Source organism: Porites lutea, chromosome 10 (assembly GCF_958299795.1).
Source record: "Porites lutea chromosome 10, jaPorLute2.1, whole genome shotgun sequence".
NCBI classification, from domain to species: Eukaryota; Metazoa; Cnidaria; class Anthozoa; order Scleractinia; family Poritidae; genus Porites; species Porites lutea.
In genome coordinates, this window is record NC_133210.1 from 17,241,695 (window position 1) to 17,267,317 (window position 25,623).

A 25,623-nucleotide genomic window follows, 5' to 3' on the forward strand; every position below is an offset into this window, starting at 1 on the left:
TTTTCTTTTATATTTTCCCGTTTCGGATTTAGTTCTAATCAGGAAATTTGTATGTCTTGTTCTCTTCAGTGGCGTGAAATACGTTGACAACAAACTGGTTCTAAAGCGAACTAGACAACGTTGGAATCCCGTGAGAGTTTATTGGAAGAATTGTAAGCTTGCATGTAGGCGTGAACTACGAAAGCATATTGTAGGTCCTACGACGATTTTACTACTGATTCATGGTTTCAAGCATAAACATTCATTGGTCACACAAAGGTTTTTTGGGAGATTATTTTATCTTTTGGTTCATTCATTCATAATGCGATGAAGCACGTGAATAAATGGTGTACCTCGAACACTGGTTGCCATAAGAATTTGAACGAACACCTTCGGGACGAGACATGACACATCTATCGCCGATACTGAAAGTAAAAGTTGACGAACTCTTTCTGCGATGGCTTTCGATGCCCGACACTCAACGAGTCCTCAAAACCGATTTGAACAAACTAATCCAAGGCCGCCCATTGTCTCCAAGGCAATTGTCACTTTCGTCGGTTTCTAATACAATAGGCGGTACTAGACCGATTTCGCCTCCGGCCCCGCCAACCAGTTCACCATCTCAAGTGCTACGGTCACCGCGAAGTCCGCGAGAAAGATCTTCGCGAAGACCAGGCTCTAAATCGCCGCCGCGTTCTCCTAGGTTAGAGAACCATGAAGCTACGAAGTATCTGATGAAGGATAAATCTTTGGTGTTAAATAATGTTAGAATCTTTCCTGGCTGTGCGTCAAGCCTTCCACAATTTTACTTTCCTCTTGGAAGGCCAGAAGATTCTACTGTTTGTGACAACGCGCTGGACAAAGTAAAGAAAATTTTCCAACTATCCGAGGAGGGTTTATCAAAAGAGGAGTTCGGAGCAGTGGCGAAGGTAATTTGATTTTGTGTTTATGTTTCTAAATAAGTTGTTTTGCGTGACGTGGACTATCTCACGAACGTGTAGCTGTCTAACTTATTGTTGACCGTTAAGTGACTTGTCACTTTTCAACACGCGAATTTGCCTGATCTTCCTGATGAGTAATTTATATTTGGTCATTATTTATGTCGTTGTTCTTGAACATAACGTGATCGGGACGTTCTTTTCACATCTTAGGGAAAACCTACGAAGTACCCAAATTTCCGTTATCATAACTTGATCTGCACTGCGTCGTTCAAAGGGATTTAAGTAATCCATCGTTCGTGACGATTCGAGTAAGATACTCAATGATTATAAGCCACATAAGCCGTACAACTTCCTGAAAGGCTTCTTCATCTGAATCAGTTGATTTTGTGACAATAATTATTATTGTGCAATTTATATCTTTAGAGCTATGGAACGAACAACACGCTTAGACTGACGGCTCTAAAATTTTGCATAAGCATTGTTTTCAATTTCTCTTGGGGTGACTGTAATACCCAGGAGAAATTTAAAACCATAGTAATGCAAAATTTGGCGCGGGTAAACAAGGTTTATGAAAATATGAAAATGAAAAATATCAGTCTGCTAGAAAAAAAGGCCCTACTTTTCGATAGGTATGAGTCCATTTTAATTGTTTGACAAATATGGTTACAGTAAAATGAAAGCAAAAGTCAAGTTCTCTATCAATTTAAATTTTTTACTACTTGTGATATTCTGTCAATATTTTTAAGTGGCAGGAGGATTTTAATGTTTCTGCTTAGAATATTTAATGAGTGATCTCACAAGTCAGTTTAACATTTTTACTACTACTCTCGTCCAACAAAATGCAATAATATTAAGTTGTGATAATAAATCAACAAATAGCCCATAACAATAGCAAAACTGTACACAAGTACTTTTTATGTTAAGAACTTTCTAGTCAGTTTGGGGTGAAAATAAATTATTCATAATTATGAATTTTTCATAACCATTGTTATGACTAAAAAGGGCGGTGAGTGAATTCTTTTTTATTTTACCAAAAATTGTGTCAACATTGAAGCTTTTCCTAATGCAAATCTTCCAGTGAAGCAAAAAGTTCAAAGATGCAAAAGTGCATAGGTGGGACAGGCAATTTTTTCCAAAACCTCCCAAAGAAAACAAATTCAAGATCATTTAAGGAAATTGATGCACCCCTTGCTACATTTCATCATTGTTTACATAGGCGTTTGATCAATGTCTTCACAAGAAGTTAGCCTTATCATGTACCTCTGTAGCCTTCCTTTTTGTTTTTTACCTTGATTTAATGAAACTGTACATGTATGTGCTTTTAATTTTTTTTTTTTATGTAGACTACCTAATTTTCACTTTAAAACCAGGGCTCGAAGTTAACTTTTAGTGCACTTGCAAAGTTTTGCTAGTAACATTTTTTTCCACTAGCAAACTGGTGAGACCACCAGCAAATTCTTTCTCTTTGAAATATCAATGACCATATCTGATATAAAGATTAGAATTGATATTTCGCACAGTCACGTACAACCGCGACACAAAATGGCTTTCAAGGGCTTGATTATTTCCATAAACCAGCATTTTAGTTGAGCTTATGGAAAGAAAACTGTCAGAGCATCAGTAAAATCTATATGGATCCCGACTTCAAAATCTTGTTTTTCGGTGGCTCAAGGTCTTTATTGACACTGGCACTCGTGTTAGAGGTTGAGGGCCCCGAGGGCCTCTCAAAGAAAAAAGTTATCTTAGACATACGTAAGAAAATGATAGCTCCAAACCACGAGGAACAACAACAACACATGAATGTGAAGGTGTGGCATTCAAACAGCTTTCTCCAAATGTTTGGGAGACATAGATGATTCTAACTCACAAACGTTTGCTAGTGGATATTTTTCTCACTCGCATTTTGCAAGTTTGCAAGCGTTAATTTTGATCCCCTCTCAAATATCCATGGTTATACATTTTGGTAACTAAATTACAAGTTTTCCAGCAATAGTGATGAATTTTACATTTCATCATAATTTTATTAATAAAAAAACTTACAGTAGGTACAAAGTGTTAACATTGTGTTGCTATGAATTAGGTTAATTAATTAGGTTTACTTTTAAGTGGCAGTACCCTTAACTTAATATCCAGCTAATTTACAGGGACTCCACACAAATAATTAGCAACAAATAATCTAAATATTACATAACAGGATAAAAAAAATTGAAACTGGCAGGAGGCAACAAGCTGGCTATTTACATGTGTGGCCGAAGATTTGAATTCAGGTTAAACAAGAACAAATCCCCCAAGTGGCCAGAGCAGAACTTGAACCTGAAACTGCTAGATTGCAAGTCCGACTCATTGGCCACTTGGTCACACTGCCTTGGCCATGCTGTTTTTCTTGATTGTGGATACAAATCTGTGCTCTTGCGGCGCCTTGAGGCCCTTGGTGCCTAACTTTTGCTCCTGGGTGACCAGAAAATTGTACAAGCTTTTTTCATAGAAATCATTTTCTTGGCATGATGGATTTTACCGGGCTGTTCATTAGGTATTGGAGATTGGAGAATTGTCCCTTTACTATGCAAAATTCTAGGCCTAACATTCTGTAGCTTATGCCTATTTTTTTTCCAGACTTAGAGCTTCTTTCAAAAATAATATTCTCCTGTAATGTTAAACCTTTCTCCTGCGACTAGGATTCTTAATGATAACCCTGGACCATTTGGCCCACTTCAATTTTTCTTAGAGCACAGCCTTGGAATACTTTTAAAAGTGAAATAATTTGTTAAGGTCTTTTTGCCTTGTTTCAGGCCTGTGGTCTATCTTTGTACTGGAGGGAACCTCTTTTTTCTGCAGCTGGAGGACACAAGAATGGTTATGTCACATTATCCATGTTTACTGCTTTGTGGAAAAGGTATTTCTCTCAGTAATTCGTAACCACTTCTATATAGTAGCCAAAGAAAAAATAAATTCACAAAAAACGCAACCTTTTTTGCAAAAAAGATTTCATTATTTAAAATATAAAATAAAACTGTGCAAAACTTCTGCAAAAGAGGTTTTGTTTGATTGTTAACACCATAGGATTTTGTCCACTGATTTTTAGTTAGTTTGAGAAATAACAGAAGAAGGTAATAGGTTTATATCAGGGGCTTTCACTACCCTCTGCTGTCTGCAATTACAGTAAAAACCCACAACTAAGAACCTAAATTTAAGAACCTGTTAGCCTAAAATTGGTCATTTATACCCCCTATAAACAAGAACCTATTTAGCCTAAGAAATTTAAAACAGGTTCTTATTTTCTAAAATCATACTAGTGCATTACAGCTGCATTGCAAGAATCATATTTGAAGCAAAAAAAGCGATTGCCATTGGTGTAAAAATGCTTTTTAAAAAGCATAGGCTAATGAGCAACTTGTTTGCAGCTGTGTTTTAATTGTTTTTTCTCCAGGATTAAGAACCCATTTTAAGAACCTAAGTAGCCTAAAATTCTGTTAACTACCATTTATATAAGAACCTGTTTAGGCTAACTCCTAAAAATGTAGGATCTTAGTTGCGGGTTTTTACTGTATTCCTTATACATTTCAGCCTTTGCTATAGGGATTATCTTCAGTATAGCTCACATCTGTCTGGCCATGCCTGAATAAAAAACACTGTAAACTGCCACTTATACTTATAAGCTCCCTGGTCGGCCCCGGTTATAAGACCACTAACAGTTATAGACCCATCTACCTTTATAAAAACAAAAAATACATCCAATTATTATGAGCTCCCCCAGATATGCCCCCCCCCCCCCTTTAGTGCCCATTATAAGCCCTTCCTCTAAATGTGGTTGATTATGACATTTTCAAGCCTAATTACAAACCAGGGCCCAGTTGTTCAAAGGCCAATTTGCGCTAACATGGGGTTGAATTTTAATCCCAGTTTCTTTTTCTTTTGTTCAAATGTGTTTTCTTGGATAAAGTTTCTCTATTCTTTTTAGAGCATCCAATCATCAGATAGTAGGCAAAAAGGATTAAACTGAATTTGCTTTTTAAACTTTCATATCTGAATTCAAATTTCGTTCTAGCCCAGCTAAGTTATCTTAAACCAGCTTTGAAATTACCCGGCCCAGTATGCCAAAAGATTAGTATTTTGATTGCACTGCTATAGTGTGTATTATAGCTACCTTATTATAGGAACTTAACGCTCCATGAAATTAAGGTATTGGAAATTAACACGACTTAAATTAACGCGAATTTAATGGAAAACGACTTTTGAATAAAGAAAATTAACGCGAAAGAGGAGGTAGAGTTTCATAGTAAAGGAAATTAACGCGATTGAGACACAGTTGGTGGTGACAACTGGAACAAATTTATTTCAACACTGGATGCAAAAAAAAATTCAAAACTGAACAAAACTGAGTTGACATCACTTCTGACAGCGACAACGATGAAGATGAACTCGAAATATTGTAAACCTTCGCCTTAGCTTTTGTGAAAGATGAAAAATAAGGGGTAATTGGAAAGAAAGAAAGCTTCTAGTTAATGTTTTAAAGGTGTCAAGAATGTCTGGACAGGTTCCAAAATTGGGGTTAAAATACTGGAAATTAATAGCACGAAAATTAACGTTGCACTTAATTAACGTCGCGGAAATTAACGCTCAACAGAATTAACGCGACTTAAATTAATGCGAATTTTAACGATTCGCGTTAATTTCATGGAGCGTTAATTTCCTATAATAAGGTGTATACCATTTTAAAAAACTTTTTCTGGTCCTCCTAAAAGCCCCACTCAGATATAAGCCCCTTCATTAATAAGCCCTCGTAAAAACCCCTTATGAAGATGTCTAAAGCCAGGGCTTATAAGCAGCAGTTTATGGTGTTCAAACTTACTTACGTGAATTGATGCAAGAAATTTGTTTGCACCAAAATTTTTTACTCTTCTGTTTCAGTGTAACATCTACATGTCATGATAATGCATCAAGATTCATTCGATTATTAAGTACAACACATTGCCAGGATTATGTTGAGTCAGACGACTTTGTTCCACTTTTACAGGTAAAGTACATTTCCCTGGATCAGTTTCTATAAATACTTTTAACGATGACTTAGATTTATCTTCTCTCTTCTTTATCATCTCTTGTATCTCTCTATATTACTTCTAAGCACTTTTTGAAATATTGTTGATAGCTCTAAAAGTCTTCACCCTTTGAGCCCCAGTGTCCATGTGCAGATTCTCCTGACTGATCTCCGAACATTTCCTTTAAGAATTAGTTAAGAGAATTTGATAAGAGCTGAAAACATTTTTCATTTTGGCGATCATTATCCTAATTCTCATAACCTTTTATCTTTGTTGTGCAGTGGTATTGTTAGGAGAAAACTGCAAATAAGTCAGAATTGTGTTACAGGCACTTCTTCTGGACTCCAAGCCTGTTCGTCCGGTTGTCATGGATGTTGTAGTTAACCTTCCCCATCTAACCCAACATTCAGTTTTCAACCACATTCTTGCTTCCTTTGATCGGGTGTTTTTTGGAGTCTTGTTGTTTTGACCCTGATATGGATTGTTACACGTGATTATCATGCCAAATTTTCTTTGTGGCTATTTTGCAATTGCTCTCACTGTTTAATGTCTAAATTGTCAATTTGTCTTTATTCAAGGATATTGTAGAAACTCATCCTGGATTAGAATTTCTCCGAGAAGCTCCTGACTTTCATTCCAGATACATACATACTGTAAGTAAACAAAACATATTTATTTAAAAGAGCTTCACAGTATTTAGTGGGTATTAAATTTTCCGACTTGTCTGTGAAGCTCGTTTATTTTAGGTTAGGACTTATTCAGGGTGATGCTTATTGAAAATTTACTATTTGGCTGAGCAAAACCTAAACAGCTTGACATCTGCCAAAATTTTGGATCTTAACCGTGCTATCTTGCCAAGTCCAGCTCATAAATGTGTCCATCCTTAAGTGTAAATTCATGTTGTTAAGAAGGGTGTTTTTCTGATGTTTGTCTTTTATAACTCCAGGTTATAGCAAGAATATTTTACTGTGTAAATACTTCATGGACTGGTCGTATCACAATTCCTGAATTGAGGAATAGCAATTTTTTAGAAGTAAGTACAAAAACTGTTGAAAAATAAGGTCCCCTTGATATATCAAACACTTTTTATGTGGCTAAGCAAAATTTAGGCTAAGTTAAACTAAAAAAATTGTTGGCCAGCAGTCTTTTGCACTTGATTATGAGGGAGGGGGCACCAATAACTTCACAGGGGCCATTACGTCTTACAGCTTCTCTGTTGAGTTCAGACCATTATTTTCATATTGCCACTCACTGCTCAGACATGCTGCTAGTGTTTTTGCTCTCTACCCCTTTCCCCTCCCCCCACCCCACCATGTATAAAGTATGGCAATAATGCTTGGTTCCACTGGTTAGGAGTGTGATGGTGCATGGGTGGATGCCACTCACAGGGTTGTCATAGGCACTCCCCCCCCCCCCCCACCCCCACTCATCATTGTTGATAATTTTAAGCATAGTTAGTTGAGGAGACTGGTTATGACACCTGGCAAACATCAAAGTTGAAAACAGTGGTGCTGTAGGTTATGTTGGAAGCTCCCTGACCATACACAATCCTTTGTTTTCTGTTCACAAATTATGACTGAATAAACTAATGCAATTTTTCTATTCGTCAATAACTGCAAAATGATAGGAACGCTATTGAACGTTGTGCATGGTTGGGTCCAAAAAAGCTAACAAAAACCTATAACCAAGGGTTTCCCAACCATTCCACTTTAATTAAGTAAGGCCAATGTTTATAGTAATGTGAAAGAAAATTTAAACTTAATAATTATCATCTTCTTCCCTGAAGAAACCACTGGGCTTATTGAAGAGGCAACCTTTGATTGTCAACCAAAAGCACATGTGCCACTTCCAGCCAATTAAGGGCTATTTTAAGTAAAAATTCTGACGTCTTTTTCTTAAAGCTGTAAGAAAGCTTGATAAATTGATCTTAGGAAAATACATAGTAACCAATTACCTTTTGCTGTTATGACTACAGCTGTGTTCATATCATTTCATTAACAAATGTGGTTCTTTACCAGGTTTTAGCATCTCTTGAAGAGGAAGAAGATATTAATGAGGTATGAAATGAATACTTATAGTTGATTAAAGATAAAGAGATAAAGACATTTGTTTATATAATGCTAAAACTATATACATCTTCTAAAGCACTGAAAAAAGTGAATACTAAAATTAAATAGTAGAATAATTAACAATTAATGAATGAGGCTGAGTATCTTATGAAGAATTATGGAGATCGAGGAGGGTGTTATCCATAACAGATAAGTGGATAACACCCTCCAAGATCTCCATAATTCTTCATACGATACGAAAGCTGAATTCAGTAATTGTTTTATTATTCATTCAAAATAATTCCTAGTTTAAAAACATAGCTAAAACAAGCTTATCTGCATCGATGTTAAGTTTATCTTCGATAGTTTATGTTTAGGTTTGTCCAGCTCCGCTAATATTCTCCAAATAGCAGATGTCGCACTCGAAGTTGTCTTCTTGCTGTTTTTGCTCATGTTTTTAGCCATTATTTTGTGTAGTTCCAACTGTAGTTCTTACTCGAGAAACGAGTGAAGTGTCCACCATTTTAGTTTTTACAACGAAAACAACTCAATCTGATCGTCCCCAGGTCTTCTCTGTTAACGGTGCATTAACCTGTAGAAACACAACATTCTTCCAAATTTTGTCATCCGTAACTGGTTATGGCGAATTATGCATGTGCTTTTAGCCAATCAGAATTGGGGATTTGAATGAATAATAATCTCTGTTAAAGGAGCTCTCAGGTTCTAATTCCTTTTGTATTTTCTCTTTCGTCTCTGTAGATTCTGGACTATTTTTCTTATGAGCATTTTTACGTAATTTATTGTAAATTCTGGGAGCTAGATTCAGACCATGACCTGTTAATTGATGAGAACGATTTAATGAGGCATAATAACCATGGTAAGTGTATCTCTGATACAAAAACAACAGTTCTTAAAAAAGGGCAGTGACCAAATTAGAGTGGTATTGATTTTATAACTTTTGGTGTGACCTATGGAAATCATAAATGCCTTCCATAGAACCCTTCACAGTTGTAATGGCATGGGTAACTGGGACAAGATGGTGGGAAACTCAAAAGTTTGTATGGGAGAACAAAGTCAACTAAATCTAATTGTTGCTAATATGAATTGAATATATTTTTTGTCACTTTCCCTTTGAAAAATGTTACTAATGAACTTAAAGAAACTACACACTAAATCTGAAGTGCATAGCAGTCATTTCTTGCTTCTTAGAAAACCTGAGTTCTTCCATACATTTTCTGTAATCCTACAACACAAAAATTACCCATAATGTATGGAAGAAGTCAAATTTTCTAAAAATCATCAAAGGACTGCTGTGCTCTTCACATTTAGTGTATATAGTTCCTTTTAGTTCATTAGTTAAAGTTTGCAAAGAGAAAGTGACAAATATATTCAATTAGGAAGAATTAGTTGACTTTGAATTCCCATACAAACTTTTGACTTCCCCATCATCTTGTCCTGATTACCCAGCATGCCCTCACAACTGTGAAGGGGTCTATTATAGCAAGGTACCCTGTTATTAGAGGTGCTGGCGTATGTATAATAGAGGTAGGGATAGTATGGAATTCTTCATGTTCATCAACAGCACTGTCCACAGGGGTGGATTCAGAGCATTAAGAAAGAGGGGTGTGGACACTAGACACTATAAATTTTACTGAGAATTCGTCAAGAATGATGGAAACTTTTGCCGAAAAGGTTTGCCACAGGGATCTTGTTTACTGTGGGTAATGTCGACCGAGATATCGGTCGATATAGCGGTCGATATAGCGGTCGACACTCGGTCGATAGTCGGTCGACACTCGGTCGATAGTCGGTCGACACTCGGTCGACAGTCGGTCGATACTCGGTCGACACTCGGTCGATAGTCGGTCGACAGTCGGTCGATATAGCGGTCGATAGTCGGTCGATAGTGGGTCGACACTCGGTCGAGACATGGCTGATAGTCATTCCAGATGTGTCTCGGCCGATATAGCTTTTCGTTCACCGACACTTCGCCGACTTTTCGCCGACATTTCGCCGACATTTCGCCGACACTTCGCCGACACTTCGCCGATCCTTGGTCGATAGTTGGTCGATACTTGACCGATGTGTCGGTCAGTAATTGGTCGACACTCGGTCGATGGTCGGTCGACACTTAGCATTTCCTACATTTTCCTACATTTTTGCGGGACCACAGGAGCAGCAGATTCAACTTAGGCTGAGACAGGTTCTGTTTAACAGCTAAAACTCAGACGATCGGTGATGATACAAACTGGAAAAAAAAAGGTTATCATGTCTTTAGTTCCCAGTGCTCTTCGGTTCTCTTCATAGCGTAATTCCGCCTTGCACTGCCACATGTTCCCCATCGCATGATAACAGTAATTAATGACGTCTTTGCTTAAAAAAAAAGCCATTGGACTCACCTGATAAATTAACACACGACTAATATTCGAACGACAGTTGACCGATATACCACCGACAGTTCACCGATATACCACCGACAGTTGACTGATATACCACCGACAGTTGACCGATATATCACCGACAGTTGACCGATATATCACCGACATATGACTGATAGTAAGTCGAGGTGCGTCGACAAAATATCGACCGATACTCGGCCGATAGTCTATCTCACTATCGACCGACTATCGACCGACTGTCGACCGCTATATCGACCGACTGTCGACCGCTATATCGACCGACTGTCGACCGCTATATCGACCGACTGTCGACCGCTATATCGACCGCTATGTCGACCGATATCTCAGTCGACATTACCCACAGTAAACAAGATCCTGCCACAGTCCCCTTGGATGGCCCCTAAATCTGTCTATGGGTCCATAATAGAGAGGTAAAGAGTGCAGAGATTGTTTGGAGAACCATTAGGACAAAACCCTGTCTTATTGTAGAGCCAAAAAGAGTTAGGGATTCAGTGTCTGATCTTGAGCGCACCATTGCGGGATTGCCGCTGTTTGAGCAAAGATGTCCCCTTCAAAAACCTGTTCTGGGTCATTTTGGCACACTTCAAATTGTGTTTCAAAAGAAAAAGAAACAAAAAATGTGATTCCTCCTCATGCAAAATTGTTTTAAAACAATATTTTGATGTAAATTTTAGAAGATTAAAAGTAAAGCAAGAAACAAAATTCCGAGAATATGACATTGTTGGTAACATATTCACCTCGTACATCAGATTTAAAAAAAAAGTACCCCCAAAAAAGCAAAATGTCCCTCGAAATATTGTTGACTGGGACACGTTGCCCCCTTAGCTGAAAATCCTAGATCAGACATAGGGGATTGTGTGAAATTTGGTATCTTTAGGACCAAGAGAACTGTCCAGAGAAAAGGTTTCGTTGTTATTCATAGATATGTCTTTAAGGAGACATTCAAGCGTCTTATAATATCCTGATTTGTATTGTCATCCATTGGGTTGTCCCAGAAAACGTCCTGACCATATCCCTCCAGTAGTCTTCCCCTTCAAGCCACATTATCCACTCACAATTCTCAAGACTGATCTCTTTACATTTCCTTGAAGAATGAGTTGAGAGAATCTGATAAAAGATCAAAGTATTTTCCCTTTGGTCATTATTTTATTAATTCTTATAACCTTTTTTCTTATATGTGATACATATCAAATATTGTTAGGATAAAATTGATTTTGGTCATGCTTGGGACTTAAAAGGGCTAAAAATGTTGGCGTTTTATGGAGTTGCTGTGAGCCTATCGTACCCTCAACCTTCAAAGGTTGTATTGGCATTAGCAACTACATCTACCACTCTCTTGTCTTTTGGTATGGTAATAAGCCTTGATTTTTATCAACAAGCAGTGCCATAGCAAGATTAGGGGGGCCAATCATGAGTGCCGAAGGCACAAGCTGCTAGGGGGGTCCAGTTGTGTGCTTCCCCGGAAGATTTTGAACTATAGGGTCTCTGAAATAGCATTTTCTGTCTTCAGAGAGTGTCAATTTCCAGCAATCTTTCTTTGTTAAAGCCATAAATAAATAATTTTGATGCTTTATCGAACCGAAATGAACACATTGAACCAAAGAGCAGCGTGAAGAGCATGGCCGCTGACCAAATTAAACATGCCAGTGAAAATTATTGGGGGGGCCTCCTCATGCTAAAGCACTGACAACTGTTTTCTCAACACTGTTTTATGTAGATTTCTTTTGATATTAATGAAGATATTAATATTATTGTTGTATTTTTTTACTGAGCAAGGTTAGTGAATTTTGTTTTTGTCTTTCCAAATTAGCTTTGTCATCAAGGATTATAAAGAGACTGTTTTCTGGATGTGTCACACGGTAAGAACATGACAGATGTAGCTCAGCTTTAGTAGGTCATTGAGTTGTTTGAAGTTCAGATAACTTTAATCCCAGGTTAAGTGCATACAGACCTATTTGACTTTGTTGTGCCCTAATGTGGTGAGGTGTTTTGTGTGCATTGGTGATCTTGGAAGCTATACCAGTTGGGATCTCAATCCTTCACCGGTTCAACCATGCTGGGCAGGTCTCTGGTGAAAGGCCAACAAATTGCAACACCTGGCCCTCCAGGTTAGGGGTTGGGCGAGGGGTTGATGTTCAATCCCCATAAAGGGAGTATCGTAACTGAAACCGGACACACTTTTCAAGATAGCCAATATTGACCAAGATACAAACATTCAAAATATAGTACTTAAAACTTTACAAAAAAATGTATGGATTGTCAGACACTTATGCGGATGTCCATAAAATTCTTTCTTATGAAATTTTGGAGTTCTCAGAAAGAAAAATAAGAGACTGCTCACAGTCTATAGCTGGTGAGACTGTTATGCACAGGGCACTTTCTTGGCAGCAGAGTCACAAGGGATTTTCGCTTCATTTTGACTCGCTCTTACAAGGTTCTCATTAAGTGCCGGCAACCAGCTAAAAACTGGCTACTTTCAGGTCCGAGCTGTCTACCATTGAGGGAAAATGGGTGAAGCGAGGGAGTGACAGCCTCAAATTGCCTACAGCGCTCGATTGCCAAGCCACCAAAGTTTACATTTTGGCTGTTTTCTTTAAAATTAATGTCTTAATCTTCTTGTGCCTCCGCTTCCAAAAAAACAACAACTCTCATCGGCAAATTTGGCAGCTACACAGCCTAGCGATGCTCCCTAGAAGAGAATTGCCCAGAATGCCTGTTTCCTTACATTAATTTATTTTCTGCCTTTGATCATGCAGAGGCCCAACGTATATTGATGGAAAGATGTCATATCCAGACTTTGTTTGGTTTCTTCTCTCAGAAGAGGACAAGAAACATCCAAGAAGGTGTGATCTTCTAAAACGACTCTACTCTACAATGACGTTTACACTCATTAAAACCTTTTTATTCTTAATCTTACTATTTCTCTCTCTCTCTTTTTTCCTTTTAAGTATTGAGTACTGGTTCCGCTGTATGGATGTGGACGGTGATGGTGTCCTGTCGATGTACGAGTTGGAATATTTTTACACAGAGCAGGTATCCAAGATGGATGCCCTCGGTATAGAGACAATGGTGTTTCAAGATTGCCTCTGTCAGGTATGGGTATTAATAGTTTGAGCCATTCAATTTTAAAGTCACCTCCCCCCCACGAAAAAAAAAAAAACTAAAAAAATGCCTTTCACTCTAATATTATCATTACACTCTTATTGCGCTTATGTGGAGAAATTGTTTAACAATCAAATCTTTTTACACCCTTTGAGCACAACTCAGCAGTGGAAGCTAGTGGAAACATGATAGACATGAGACATTGCCGCGTTGATTAGTTTGATTTTCGTTTTCGAATTGCCATTACAGGCCCCCCACCTATCACCCCCAAACAAGCTCCCCCCCCCCCCCCCCCATCCCCCCACTTTTCCCCACAGTGGTAGCCAGAAAGCAAGCTCTCCATTTGGGGGAATCACGAGAAGATACGTGGGGGAAGTACGCTAAACGAGACGCTCGCTCGCGCGCTCTCTTCGTTCGTCATAAACGCAGTGCTTTCTTACAGGCTACCACTGCCACGGATCTAATAAACTGGTGTCCAAGCCTCTGTAACCTGAGGTCATTTTGAAAATATCTACCTCTGTTTTCTTCTATTTCTTTTTAGATGTTGGACATGGTTAAGCCAAAAGTTCCAGGTACTATTTCTTATTTGCTTAGTTCAACATGTGGTCGATGCGGTCTCTGCGAACTTTAGTGGAATAAAAACTAAAGAAACGAAAAGTGAATAATGTTAGAGTAGGCTTTTCCGTAAAAAAATATTTATTTATTATTCGATTTCCTCAGTTTCCTTTTTAGTATTTCTCAGCAATAACCAAAGTCCATACAAGTTGAGGCAAGTGTACTAAATTTAGAGCTGAGGATAGCATTCGGTCATCAGACAATGTTCGACGAAATCCTTTTTGCAGTCGCGCATAATAACTCAGACAAGGGACTTTCAGTACCTCGATACACTATTCAAAATTGCGACGCTGCAAATTGCAGTCTTCTGTCCTTTCACACACAGTAATTTTCAAGGAGTTATAATAACTCCTCTAGTGGGGTTAATTTTACTCCTTACAGTAGAGTTATTCTGTAGGGTGTTATTTTAACTCCAAAAAGGAGTTTATAGAACTCTTTTCCAGGAGTAAAAATTACCCCAGATATGGAGGAGTTATCCTGTACCTAAAATTTTTACTCCACTTTCAGAGTTAAATTAACTCCAAAAAGAGTAAAAGCAACCCATGTAAGGAGTAAAAATCACCCCATTTTCGGAGTTATGTTAACTCCAGACTGGGAGTAAAAAGAACTTTTCAGGAGTAAAAATGACCCCAAATTTGGAGTTAAATTAGGAGATAAAGTAACCCTAAAAAAGGAGTTATCCTGTACCTAAAATTTTTACTCTATTTTTGGAGTTATAATAACTCCCTAAAAATTACTATGCAACCAGGATTATTTACTTTACTAGGTCGTACTTCCCTAGGACTGTCAGGGCTTGGAATAATCTCCCTCGTTCTATTTTGCATGCTGCTAGTGCTCAAAAGTTTGAAAGTTTTCTACATGCTCACTCACTATAAAGACCAGGCTAAGTTTCTATGGGCCGTTATAGTTACACCTGTGGCACATTCTTATTGCGCACACCCTTTTTATTCCATCGTACGATTTTAGCATATTTGTCTTATAGTTTTAGACATTGTAGGGGTTAAAAGTCAGTTTGGGTTCCCGCCCTGTCTTCATGTCGTGTCAGCTTGCTGTTGTTTGTATCTATGTAATTTCTTTTTTTTGACAAATATTAATGATTTAAACTAAACTAAACTAAACTAAACTTCCCGCATTGTCTTTTTGCGTCCGTTTATAAATGGGTATTTTATCGCTGTGTTGTTTCCACACTTAGATTGAAGAAAATGTCAACCCTTTCATTAGTCATTTTTGTTTAATCTGTTATCTTGTGTGTTTTTATTTCTTTTAAAGGTTGTATAAAATTAAGCGATTTAAAGAACTGCAAGATGGCGTACATTTTCTTCAATACGTTTTTCAACCTGGATAAATACCTGGAATATGAGCAGAGAGATCCGTTTGCTGCAGCTAGGGTATGAAATAATACCACTTTGTGACCCATTGTCCTAATCTGGAATTAGTATAGGTCATAGCATGATTTGTAGTGATATTTGGCATAAATACCACGAGTGATATTTCGAAACTGTTATACGTAATTTCACGAACCGTTTGGCGAGTGAAATTTGAGACAATTTTGAAATATCACGAGTGGTATTTATGCCAAATATCACGTACAAATCATGCTATTATTTGTTTATACTACTGCCCGCAATAGTTTTGTAATTTTCACATGTAGGTATTTCAAATTAAGCTGAAATACCACTGCTCTAAGCCAATCATATTGCAGAAATTTCTCATGTAGTAGTTATTCTTTCTCCTTTGAGGAATAACGTGATACGTAGTCTGAATAATGCTCAGAAAAAAAATTTCCGAAAGAATGGAGATATCTCTGCAATGGAGTTGCCCTGAGGACCAGTATGTCTGAGCAAGTGTAGCCTGCGAATGCAGCCGTCTCTCTTCATCCCTCGCCGCAAAACGCCTCTAGCTGTGGACAAGAGACGGCTTTCGTTGTTATTTGATGTTTTCCTGAAAATAGATTTTTTATGGCGGGGCGGTGGGGGTGGGGGGGGGGGGGGGGGTGCGGGGAGAAGCATATACTTTGCAACTTTCTTGCAGTATCAAAGAGCGACAAACCTTTGTTTTGTTGAGTTTCGTCTAGATTCAATGTCCCGTGATCTTTGAGAGAAATTTGATGCTACAGGTATTTTGAGTGCGTGGTGTTCCTTTTGTTTACCACGCTTATTTAATATGTCACCCTTACCTTCGTTAATGTTTTCATTTTCACGAAGTTGTGGAATTTTACTAAGTTTGAGTCGTTTTGCTTTCAGGACTTACAAGAGAGTGAAGGAACTGAGCCTTCAGATTGGGAAAGATACGCACAGGAGGAATATGATTTGTTAGTAGCTGAGGAGGGGGCCAATGAGCAAACGGAAGGGTAAGATGGCAAAAATACGCGGGAAAATCTCCTCTAGTGTAAAATTAGCCTTAGTTTCTCTTGCTAGCAGTATTAATCAGAAAGAAATAACCTGAGTAAAAAACGCCTGGGTAAAAACCGCAACTGACAGGAGGCGAAAAGCTGTTTGCATTTATGGCCGAGGAGTTGAGCTCGAGACTGCCGAGAAAGAACTCGATCTAGTGGTGGAAAAAGCACTCGAACCACAGGCAGACCACAATCTGTTCGTGTGGCAGTTGTTGGTATTGAAACCTCCCGATTGCACTAGGCACTTTTTCGATTTTGGAGCACTATTTTACATTTCCAGCACTCTTGAGCACTTTCTTGACTTGTGAGCAGAATTTGAGAATTTTGCGCTTTTTGGGCAACGTTTAAGCACATTTTTTTACAATTTTCCAATATTTTGTCTTCGAAACGTATTTCAGTGAGCCGAGTAATTCTGTTATCATGAATTTGAATAATTTCGCCTAGTCGCTGTTGTCATGAAAATGTGCAATTATCCTTTTAACCGTGGGAACAGTTGATCTTGAAAAAAAAAGGCATTGGTGTTTCACTTCTTGTGTGGTCACCTATTAGAAAATCGAGCGTTAAGAAATAACAGTAAGGATATGTATGAACATCTGCTAGGAAATAATTAAAAACTGCGAGCAACTCTCGAGCATTACTTCGAAATTTCAAGCACTTTTTCAAAAAATTCGAGCACTATTTGAGCATTTTTTTTTTTGCCACGTTTTGAGCACTTTTTGGCAAATTTTCCAGCCCAATCGGGACATGCTTACTGGGGTCGCCAAAAAAATGTACATATGACAAATGACAAAGTAAACATTTCGCTTGAACTTTAATTGAAACGTTTAGGTTCAAATCTGTATTTTTGTGTGAATTGTAGCCGCCGTAATGTGCATCTGCATGCTGTCTTCTGGGAGGGTGATCTGCCTGTGCTCGAACTCAGGATCACAGGATTGCGAGTCCGAAGGAAGCACGGACCACTCGGCTATGCTGTCTCCTAAATCACGTGATCAAGTACTCGTGGGAAGCACGTGTTGTGTAGGGTGTTTTCTAACTGAATTATTTCACATTTTGGTTCAAATCGGTATAGGCAAACCTAGCGCGGTGAATCGATATCCTTTCATCGATTAATATCGACAAGATTGCAACATTCACCACGTCTGGTTTTTTTCGATTGTGTTCGGTTGTTTTCCTTGTTGATCGTTTCAACTCAACAACTTTCGGGAGTGATCAGCATGCACGCTCTGAGACATAGATAGCGATCGGTGGAATAAACGAAATTGCACATATGACTCAGTATCAAGACATTTGGACAACACCAATAGATTTCAATAACCTATCACCAATCCATAAGTATCGACTAATCCGCAAATTTCCGATCACAGATTTTCATCGATTAACAATGCCGCGACAAATCATGCAATTTACAACAATTTTTGTTTCTCATTCGTAGTTTGTACGAGGATGATTTCGATGAAGACGAAGACCTTGCCGAGGACGACATAATGGCTTTAAAAGGTCTCGAGAACGATGAAGACAATGCTAACAACAGCAAACCGTGGACAATGGTGACAGGGATTGATGATGATGACGATGATGACGATGATAATGATGACGACTTCTACTGAAGGAAAGTTCTCGCTAAGCCGTGTTTAACGTGACGTTATACGTGGGTTAAGTTGCTGTTACCTTCCTGCCTTGGAAGTGAGTGGTGTGGTGGTACCCACAGACCAGGGCCCTAGGATGATCACGTGACGTTTACGTTGGATTTGTGCCAATTGTGTTTCGATTAATAACCAAAAGGAGCGTTTCCTTTGTAACTGAGAGCGGTGTTTAGTAGTGAAATACACTTTCGCCCCCTTAGCCATAGACAGTCTATGAGTGTTAAACGTAAAAAAGGATAATAGGGTAGTGAAAGAGAAGGTATATAGATGCGTAACACCGTGTGATAAACAAACGATGGCATTCGTAGTCTGTAGAAGACAAGTCAGAATAATTGAAGAAAAATCACCAATTTCATTTTGTAAAATCTCAAGAAACATATAGTACCAAGCGAAAGTTTCTTTGAAAACCTTTTATTTTGAATGACCTTGTCATAGGACCTCGTTCAGAGGCTTCAAACTTAAAAGAATCTTCTACATCTCTTTGATGAACTCTGAAAGTGATCGGTAAAAAAGAAGCAAAAAAAATTAAAATGTCTTGAGAGCTTTTTGTCGTGTATTTCGTTTAGTCTTCTACGCAGCGGTTTCGTCGTCACGTAACGAGGGGAGTAGCTTTGACATTTCAGACTACGTAGAGACTAGATTTTGTCAAGACTGTAAGCACCATCTTTCTTTTCCTGTTTTTCTGGGAAAGTGTGCGAACAAACGAACCAGGCGAGGGTGTTCGCCGCGCTTACTGATATCTGATCAAAAGATTGTATAGCATAGCTCTTCAATTCTAAGGTAACACCCTTCGTTAACTGGGTGGAGGGGGTGGGAGGGGAGGAACTGGAAGACCTGACAAAAAGGCACTCATTCCGCCCTTTCGCTCTTGTCTCCCCTTCCTCACAGAACAGGCTGATGCTCAGGATATTTCTATGGTAACCTGCGAAGAAAGTCACGGTTCTAGAGGTAGGGGACAAAAAAAGAAAATAGGTTTTTCCCTCGCCCGTTGGGGGACGGAAGAAAAAGGGAAAAAGTGCACAGAACCCACACTCAAATGAAGGGTGGTACATCTGTGTTTTAACAGTACTCTTTTCAAGCCTGCGCAGTGGGCGCAAGAAGGGGATGTGGGCGCAAAAGAATAGCGGGGCGCACGTGGGAGAACCTAATTCTTTTCCAGTCACTCGTGCCTTCCAGGAGTCCGTCGCGAGTGGCAAGGCTGCGGGAAGGCTCTCTTCACACCTTTTCGAGCCTTAAAACGATGTTTCGTAATTACACCTTTAACAATTGCCTTGTTTTGTTCTTGTGGGCCAAAACATTTTCCGATTTTGTAGTTATGTCACGTAAACGAAAAATAACTTGATCACGAAGAAAAACTTTTTGTTAACTCTTATTCACCACATACACCTATCGCCATGGTTGCTGGTGATTAACAGACAAAACGCTCTCAAAATATAGCACATCTTAAGTGAATTAATCGTCTATGACGTTTTCATGTGTGCAAACATCACCGACAACCATCAATTAGCTATTAGCATTTTAATAACCGCACGCCCCCCTCGCGGTCAAAATGTGGCACCCCGTTTCACAATGAACTACCTTTTCAAAACAACCTCATTTAAGCGTTGATGTTAATTGCTGTTCAATTGTTTTATTTCTTTTTGAAGACTAATAACGCAAGCATGACGCAATTAGATTTTTGCTTTTTCTGTTAAACTTATTTTTTATGGAATTATTCTCTTTTAGGTTTTGCATGCATGCGTGAAATGAATTGCACTACTTCCGATCAAGCGAGATAGGTCGTCTGCGGTATTTCGAGGTTTTTTTGAGTACCGTATGCAAAGTATTTTGCATGTATAGCCTACCTGAGAATTGAAACAGCTGAAACTTTACTGATTTATATTGGTCTTTCATCGGAAAGGCAATCGTCACCAGCTGAGAGGCGAAAAGAGTGTACAATGTGCACGCATTCTTGAAGTTTTTATGTCAGTTCTTTTCAACTCTAGGAAACAAATTATTGTCGCAAAAGTTTTCTCAGAGTCAGTTTAACTCACTCCTTACCTAACTTGTGGTCAACCGCGGCAAGATGAAAAAAGTATCCGTGGCTAGTGTACCGCCGATTTTCGAGCTTTTAGCGAGGGAGGATGTAAACGAAGAAGGAACTGTGTACTGTCAAGGACTCACAGCTAAACTTCACTCACGGTTTGGAAGCTCAGAGAGTGATAAACAGGTACTAAGAGGTTCTACAACCATCTTATAGAATTCATCAACCCCTGATCAAGTGAAATATCAAGTTTGATACGCATGAATTCGGAGCAAACTAGTGTTTTAGTGTAAAGAAATCATGGCCAAACTGTCTAATAGGATTTCCGATCATCTACAAACTGAGAAAACTAGATTCACCCGCATATCCTAACACAGCAACACTAAGGTGATGCTAGTAGGTTTCACATGAATAGTCAAATCTGATTATAAGAAGTTTCTTTAATAATTAACATTAGATCTTCAGGGTCACTGAAGTCAGAAGATTTAAACGTTCTGTAATGACACAGTGTAGCACCCTGCCGTTTGTTGGTGACTCCGACCGAATTTCCAGCATCTTTTTCCTATAAGTTTGTGCTCTGGATGACATTTCAAGATACATAAATTCTGAGACCTTAGAAACCAGTACATTTATTCGTTTGCTTATACACAAACTCAAACTCTTGGAGTACTGTATGTTCAAAACTCTAACAAGAAGTAGAGACAATGCAAAACTCCGAGACGAGCGGTTCACTGTATGTTTTACGACTAATTTCTTCACGACTACGTTTTTTCAGGGGCACCCAACGAGAATATAGTTCAAAACCACTTAAACATAGCATTGTTAAACGTATTTTAGTATTTAAACGGTAGATATAGGAGTTATAGGCGTATTTTTATCCCCTAAAAATTTTTCATCTGTTCGGATTTCCTAGCTGAAAGTCTAGTGATCGGAAAATTACAGCGATCAAAACTTATCTTTCCGAAAATTCTAGGTGACCTTTTTAGGGTAAAAACCCGTTAAAACGGACAATTATACCATTTTTCAGATGTTCGAAAATCCTGGAGAGGCAGGCAAGCAAGAAATTTTACAACAAATGTTCCGAAAATTCTAGATCTCAAATCGGCTTCCGAACAGATATTTTCCGAAAATTGACGTTGGTGCCCCTATTTTTTAGATAAGAAGTTTTTTTTTGTTTTCTTTTACTCAACATAACCTATTAAACTACTGCGATACGAATTTTTAACCTTCGTGTTTGTTTTCAGCGCAAATTCCGAATCGATATATTAGCATTAGCACCTTGTAGGCTCTTAATAGACTCGTCTAATTAGTCTTAACAAAAGAAATAAATGAAACATATTTTGATTGTTTCTGCAACCGGATAAATTTACAGCCTTTAACTTTAAGAATTCGAAATTTCCACCTTGAAGTTTCTTCGTTACTAATTTTTGCCTTCATCTAAAAAACAAAATCTGAGAAGCGAAAAGATTGAAACGCCAATAATTAAATATTCATGGAAAGTAAACAAAAGTATTAAAACAAAGAATTGAAACAAGGAATTAGGGAGTTTCATTAGATTCATCCACTCTTAAATTTGATTTGTGGAGATAATTTGTGTGGATTTTAATCGTCAATGGTACAAAAAATATCATCCAGTTTGGTGTGCTGGCATAGAGAAGAGCTATTATTAAAATTTCTTTCAAGGGAAAAAATGTCAAAAAAGTCCGATTTTGAAATCTTAGAAGCAATTCATTGATTGAGGTTCTTGTTACAACAATCACAAACAACTACGGTAAAACGACGTGATTGCCTGGTCAATGCAGTGTTTTAAATAAGAATGAATCACCTAAGGTGATGTTACACGAGACGATTCGCAACGACGATTTTAAGCGCAACACACCGTTGCAATGTTGATACAACGTTGCCACTATTCGATGCAATGTCGCAACAATGTTGTGACGCTGTGTTGCGCTGAAAATCGTCATTGCGAATCGTCCCGTATAACACAACCTTTAACCAAAAAATTTTCTTGGCTTTTTCGCAGCCATCAAATGGGATTGTTAGCCCTTTAAGGTTACTGACCGAAAAGACAGAGTTCCCTGACCCTTGCTCATACTTTAACTTGTAGTAAAATCCCTAGCCTGAAAAAGGTGAAAAGGGTACCCCTTTGGGGTTTAGGATCCCCGTATAGGCTATCAAAGCCATTATATAAGTAGTACCCCCTGGGGTATTTCCTCTCTCTTTAGAAACCAACTCTCCCAAATTCAATTTGATCTGAGACGTACGAACATTTTAAAATGAGTTCCTTTGCGAAAGCCCCTAGCCGTAGCAGGCGTCGAAAGGGGTAGGGGATAGTGAGGAAGCGAACAAAGAGAGGGATTGCGCTTTTCTCCCTCCCTACTTCCCCTCCCCTTCGGCGCCTGCCACGCAGGCTGGTAAAGAGACAATTATTTTTTTTGTAACTGGCGTTCCCCAAGTCGCATTAAAGTATGAGTCCTCAGTTTAAACTCTGTTTAAAACTCATTTTGTTATTTCCTTTACGTAGAGTTCAAGGTTAAGGAAGGAGTCTCGTATGCCTCCAATCCCATCTGCAAGAAGCTCAACATCTTCGAGGAAAACGTCTTCTTCCCGCGAAAATGACGGTTCTTATCCATACACGCCAAAAGAAAAAGACCGAGAACTAAATAAGCTGGAAAATGGACTTACAATTGTGGGAGAAACCGGCTACTTAACCTCGAATTTTCGCAAGAAAAGTACGGCAGAAAAGTTGAGCGACACATCATTTCAACTGTACACTCTTGAAGACTCGAAAAAACTCCCGAAAATTTTAAAACCCAAGAAAAAAGTCGGGAGAGGTTCAAAGAGAAAGAAGATTAAAGATGATCAGAGCACCGCAAGCAATGAGAGACAGTTGAACACAAGCCCATTAGATGACGCGAAAGATGGGAATAAAGCGAATCTTAGAGATTCTGACATGTCCGAGGAGATGACCAACAAATACGGATTGGATCTCAAAAAGGAGTTTAGTAAGTTGCGATTGGGGATCTTGGCTCTAAACAAAAGGCTGCTTGAAGGCGTTTTATAATTGCTAATTCCTTTGCTCCATGCCAATTGGAAGAGATAGCGAGGCGGTAAACTCCATGTGAAACATAAATAACACTTTAATTTCAATAGGGTGCACAATTACAGTCCAACTGTACTTATGGCCCTAAATGAAATGGGGTGTTTTAAGCTTAAGCCATACACAAATTGGTCCCATTTTTGGGGGTCTCTAAAGTTTGAGCCTGGCTTAAGGTTTGTTTAACTCCTAAATGATATTATTCTAAAACAGAAAGCCAAATAAGAGCTACAGAAAGAGCTACAGTATAGTTTGCATTCCTCACGAGATAAGGTGAAAATCTCGGCCCAATTCGTACATATATGAATTCCCCTGGGGCTTTACACTGTAAAATTGCTGAGCAAGTATATTGATGCGACAATGCATATCTTGCTGTAGTTGATTTTACATAAGTTATTTCTGGCAATGCTTATAATAATAGACAATCTGAGTTCAACTGCCGTAACCAACTAAATCGGAACACACTCTCAAATCCTGTGAAAACAGCTAAAAGTGAAACACATTTGGCAACGGCCGTTTCAATAGTCCGTTCGCGGCGTGAAGGAAAGGAAGTTATTGGAGAAGTCTTGACACAGGCTAGCAAAGTGACAACTTATATTATTACCAAAGTAGTCCCTCTTTTTAAGTCGCTGTCCTGTTATCAAGCTTCTGGCTCGTGAGGAGAGGAATACGGTGCCCTGTAAGGGCTATCAGATGAAAAACTGTTTTTGTAACTGGTACTGCTACTTAATAACTGGCACTGCCACTTAGTAACTGGCAGTGCTACTTAATCCGTTGAGGAAGGAAGAGCGAAAGGAGCGATAATTTTCAACTCTTTTCTACTCCTCTCCAATAGGCCATTTCCGAGTTCCCCCAGGCCTCTGTTTCAAAATGAGGGTAGGTGCGCAGCCTTTGATATGGAAATCATTTTTCATTCTCATTCAAATAAAACTCATTTTCCCAAGAGAGGTTGTGCACCTAGCCTCATTTTGAAAGTGAGGGTTTTTGGAACTCGGAAGTGGGCTATTCTCAATCCCCTTGCTCTCCAGTCCCTCACCGCCCTTGGTTGTTGCTCTATGACTTTATATGGTTCCTAAATTTCATTTCCATTGTATTTGTTTTATTTTCAGATATGGAAATGACCAGACCATTCACCTTTTCATACTTTCCACAGATTTACAGCCGCAACAAAAAAGACAAAAACAAGGAAACGAGAAATAACAACAATAAAGTGAGAAAGATATCCCAGGTCGAGACTAAAACAACGCTGTATTAACTGTTAACCCTGAGCCTTGTTCTAAGTTCTTCTTCAAGTCACACGGCCCTATCCGCCACAAGGCCGTGGCTGCCAAGAATGCTGGGATTGCAGATAGATTTTCAAAGTGAGGATGACTGGAGCGAGTTTACTCACAGATTCTGTGCAATATTTGAGACACACTATCCCCACCTCTCAATCTTTTTACACGCACACTGGATAACAAAATACGGGAGTGCAATAGCACTGTCTACACGGGTACACGGAGTTGCATTGCTTAATAATTTAATAATTTAATTACTTATATTGCGCAGGTATTCATAAAAATGATCAAATGCGCTTTACATTAGTAATAAAAGCATGAAAAAAAAAAAAACTGCAAACCTATTGACGCTACTCAAAGCAAGAAGAATATATACACTTCCACCATGAAAATCTAAAATATCGATATGTAACAATAAAAATTCATTCAAACGTAAGCAAACTTCAAAAGGTACGTCTTAAGATTGCTCTTAAAAGTATACCAGTTTGGAATATTGCGAGGCTCACGCGGTAGAGCATTCCATAACTTGGGTACAGCCACCTGGAAGGACCTATCGCCTAGTGTGACCTTAGTTCTAAATGTTGGCGATGCTAGCAAAATCCCACCTGACGATCTGAGGCTATATGTGCCTTACGATTTCAAAGAAACTAAGTTCCGGCTGAATGTATGCAGCGGCTATACCATGGATAGCATTCCTAAGGTGAAAGGATTCCTATCTATATACGGACTTGTTTAAAGAACGTGAAAAAAAAAGTACATGAATCCAGATAAAAGTGTATAAGATCCTGTTTGTGAGTATCGGCTCTGAAGCTAAACTGTCCCGAACATGCCATACACACTCTTATACGCCGACCTTGCTAGACAGAGTGTAGTAATAAGGGACCCTGTTATCAACCATGGCTATTATGACTCAATAAAACAGTTCTATCCAAACTCTGAGTCTGCGTGTGAATGAAGTTCTAAAGTTTTCCGTGCATTTGAAAGAAAAACTATCGAGCTGTACTTTCCCGTGGTTCTCAGTGTTTACTACGCTGTGTAAGCTGGTTC

General features: G+C 38.7%; 2 protein-coding genes across 2 annotated transcripts; both read left to right on the forward strand.

Annotated features, from left to right (window-relative positions):
* LOC140950221 (serine/threonine-protein phosphatase 2A regulatory subunit B'' subunit beta-like) lies at window positions 1-18,724 on the forward strand. Its single transcript, XM_073399426.1, has 14 exons — window positions 1-908; window positions 3,710-3,813; window positions 5,829-5,934; window positions 6,535-6,609; window positions 6,903-6,989; window positions 7,975-8,013; window positions 8,764-8,881; window positions 12,235-12,283; window positions 13,181-13,267; window positions 13,373-13,517; window positions 14,068-14,098; window positions 15,411-15,529; window positions 16,385-16,491; window positions 17,969-18,724. The coding sequence occupies exons 1-14, from the start codon at window positions 384-386 to the stop codon at window positions 18,141-18,143; spliced, it is 1,767 nt and encodes a 588-aa protein (XP_073255527.1). The 5' UTR covers window positions 1-383; the 3' UTR covers window positions 18,144-18,724.
* Window positions 18,725-19,980: 1,256 nt separating this feature from the next.
* LOC140950575 (uncharacterized) lies at window positions 19,981-24,941 on the forward strand. The gene is made up of 3 exons (XM_073399810.1): window positions 19,981-20,388; window positions 22,727-23,207; window positions 24,409-24,941. Exons 1-3 carry the CDS (start codon window positions 20,245-20,247, stop codon window positions 24,552-24,554), a joined length of 771 nt encoding a protein of 256 aa, XP_073255911.1. The 5' UTR covers window positions 19,981-20,244; the 3' UTR covers window positions 24,555-24,941.
* Window positions 24,942-25,623: the final 682 nt, after the last annotated feature.

Bases quoted from the DNA above. Each gene is read 5' to 3' on its own strand.
- LOC140950221 (XM_073399426.1), top strand. From the start codon at position 384: ATGACACATCTATCGCCGATACTGAAAGTAAAAGTTGACGAACTCTTT. The intron at 6,610-6,902 runs GTAAGTAAACAA...TTATAACTCCAG, and splicing joins ATTCCAGATACATACATACT to GTTATAGCAAGAATATTTTA. The intron at 14,099-15,410 runs GTACTATTTCTT...TTTCTTTTAAAG, and splicing joins GGTTAAGCCAAAAGTTCCAG to GTTGTATAAAATTAAGCGAT.
- LOC140950575 (XM_073399810.1), top strand. From the start codon at position 20,245: ATGAAAAAAGTATCCGTGGCTAGTGTACCGCCGATTTTCGAGCTTTTA. The intron at 20,389-22,726 runs GTACTAAGAGGT...TCCTTTACGTAG, and splicing joins GCTCAGAGAGTGATAAACAG to AGTTCAAGGTTAAGGAAGGA. The intron at 23,208-24,408 runs GTAAGTTGCGAT...TTTTATTTTCAG, and splicing joins GGATCTCAAAAAGGAGTTTA to ATATGGAAATGACCAGACCA.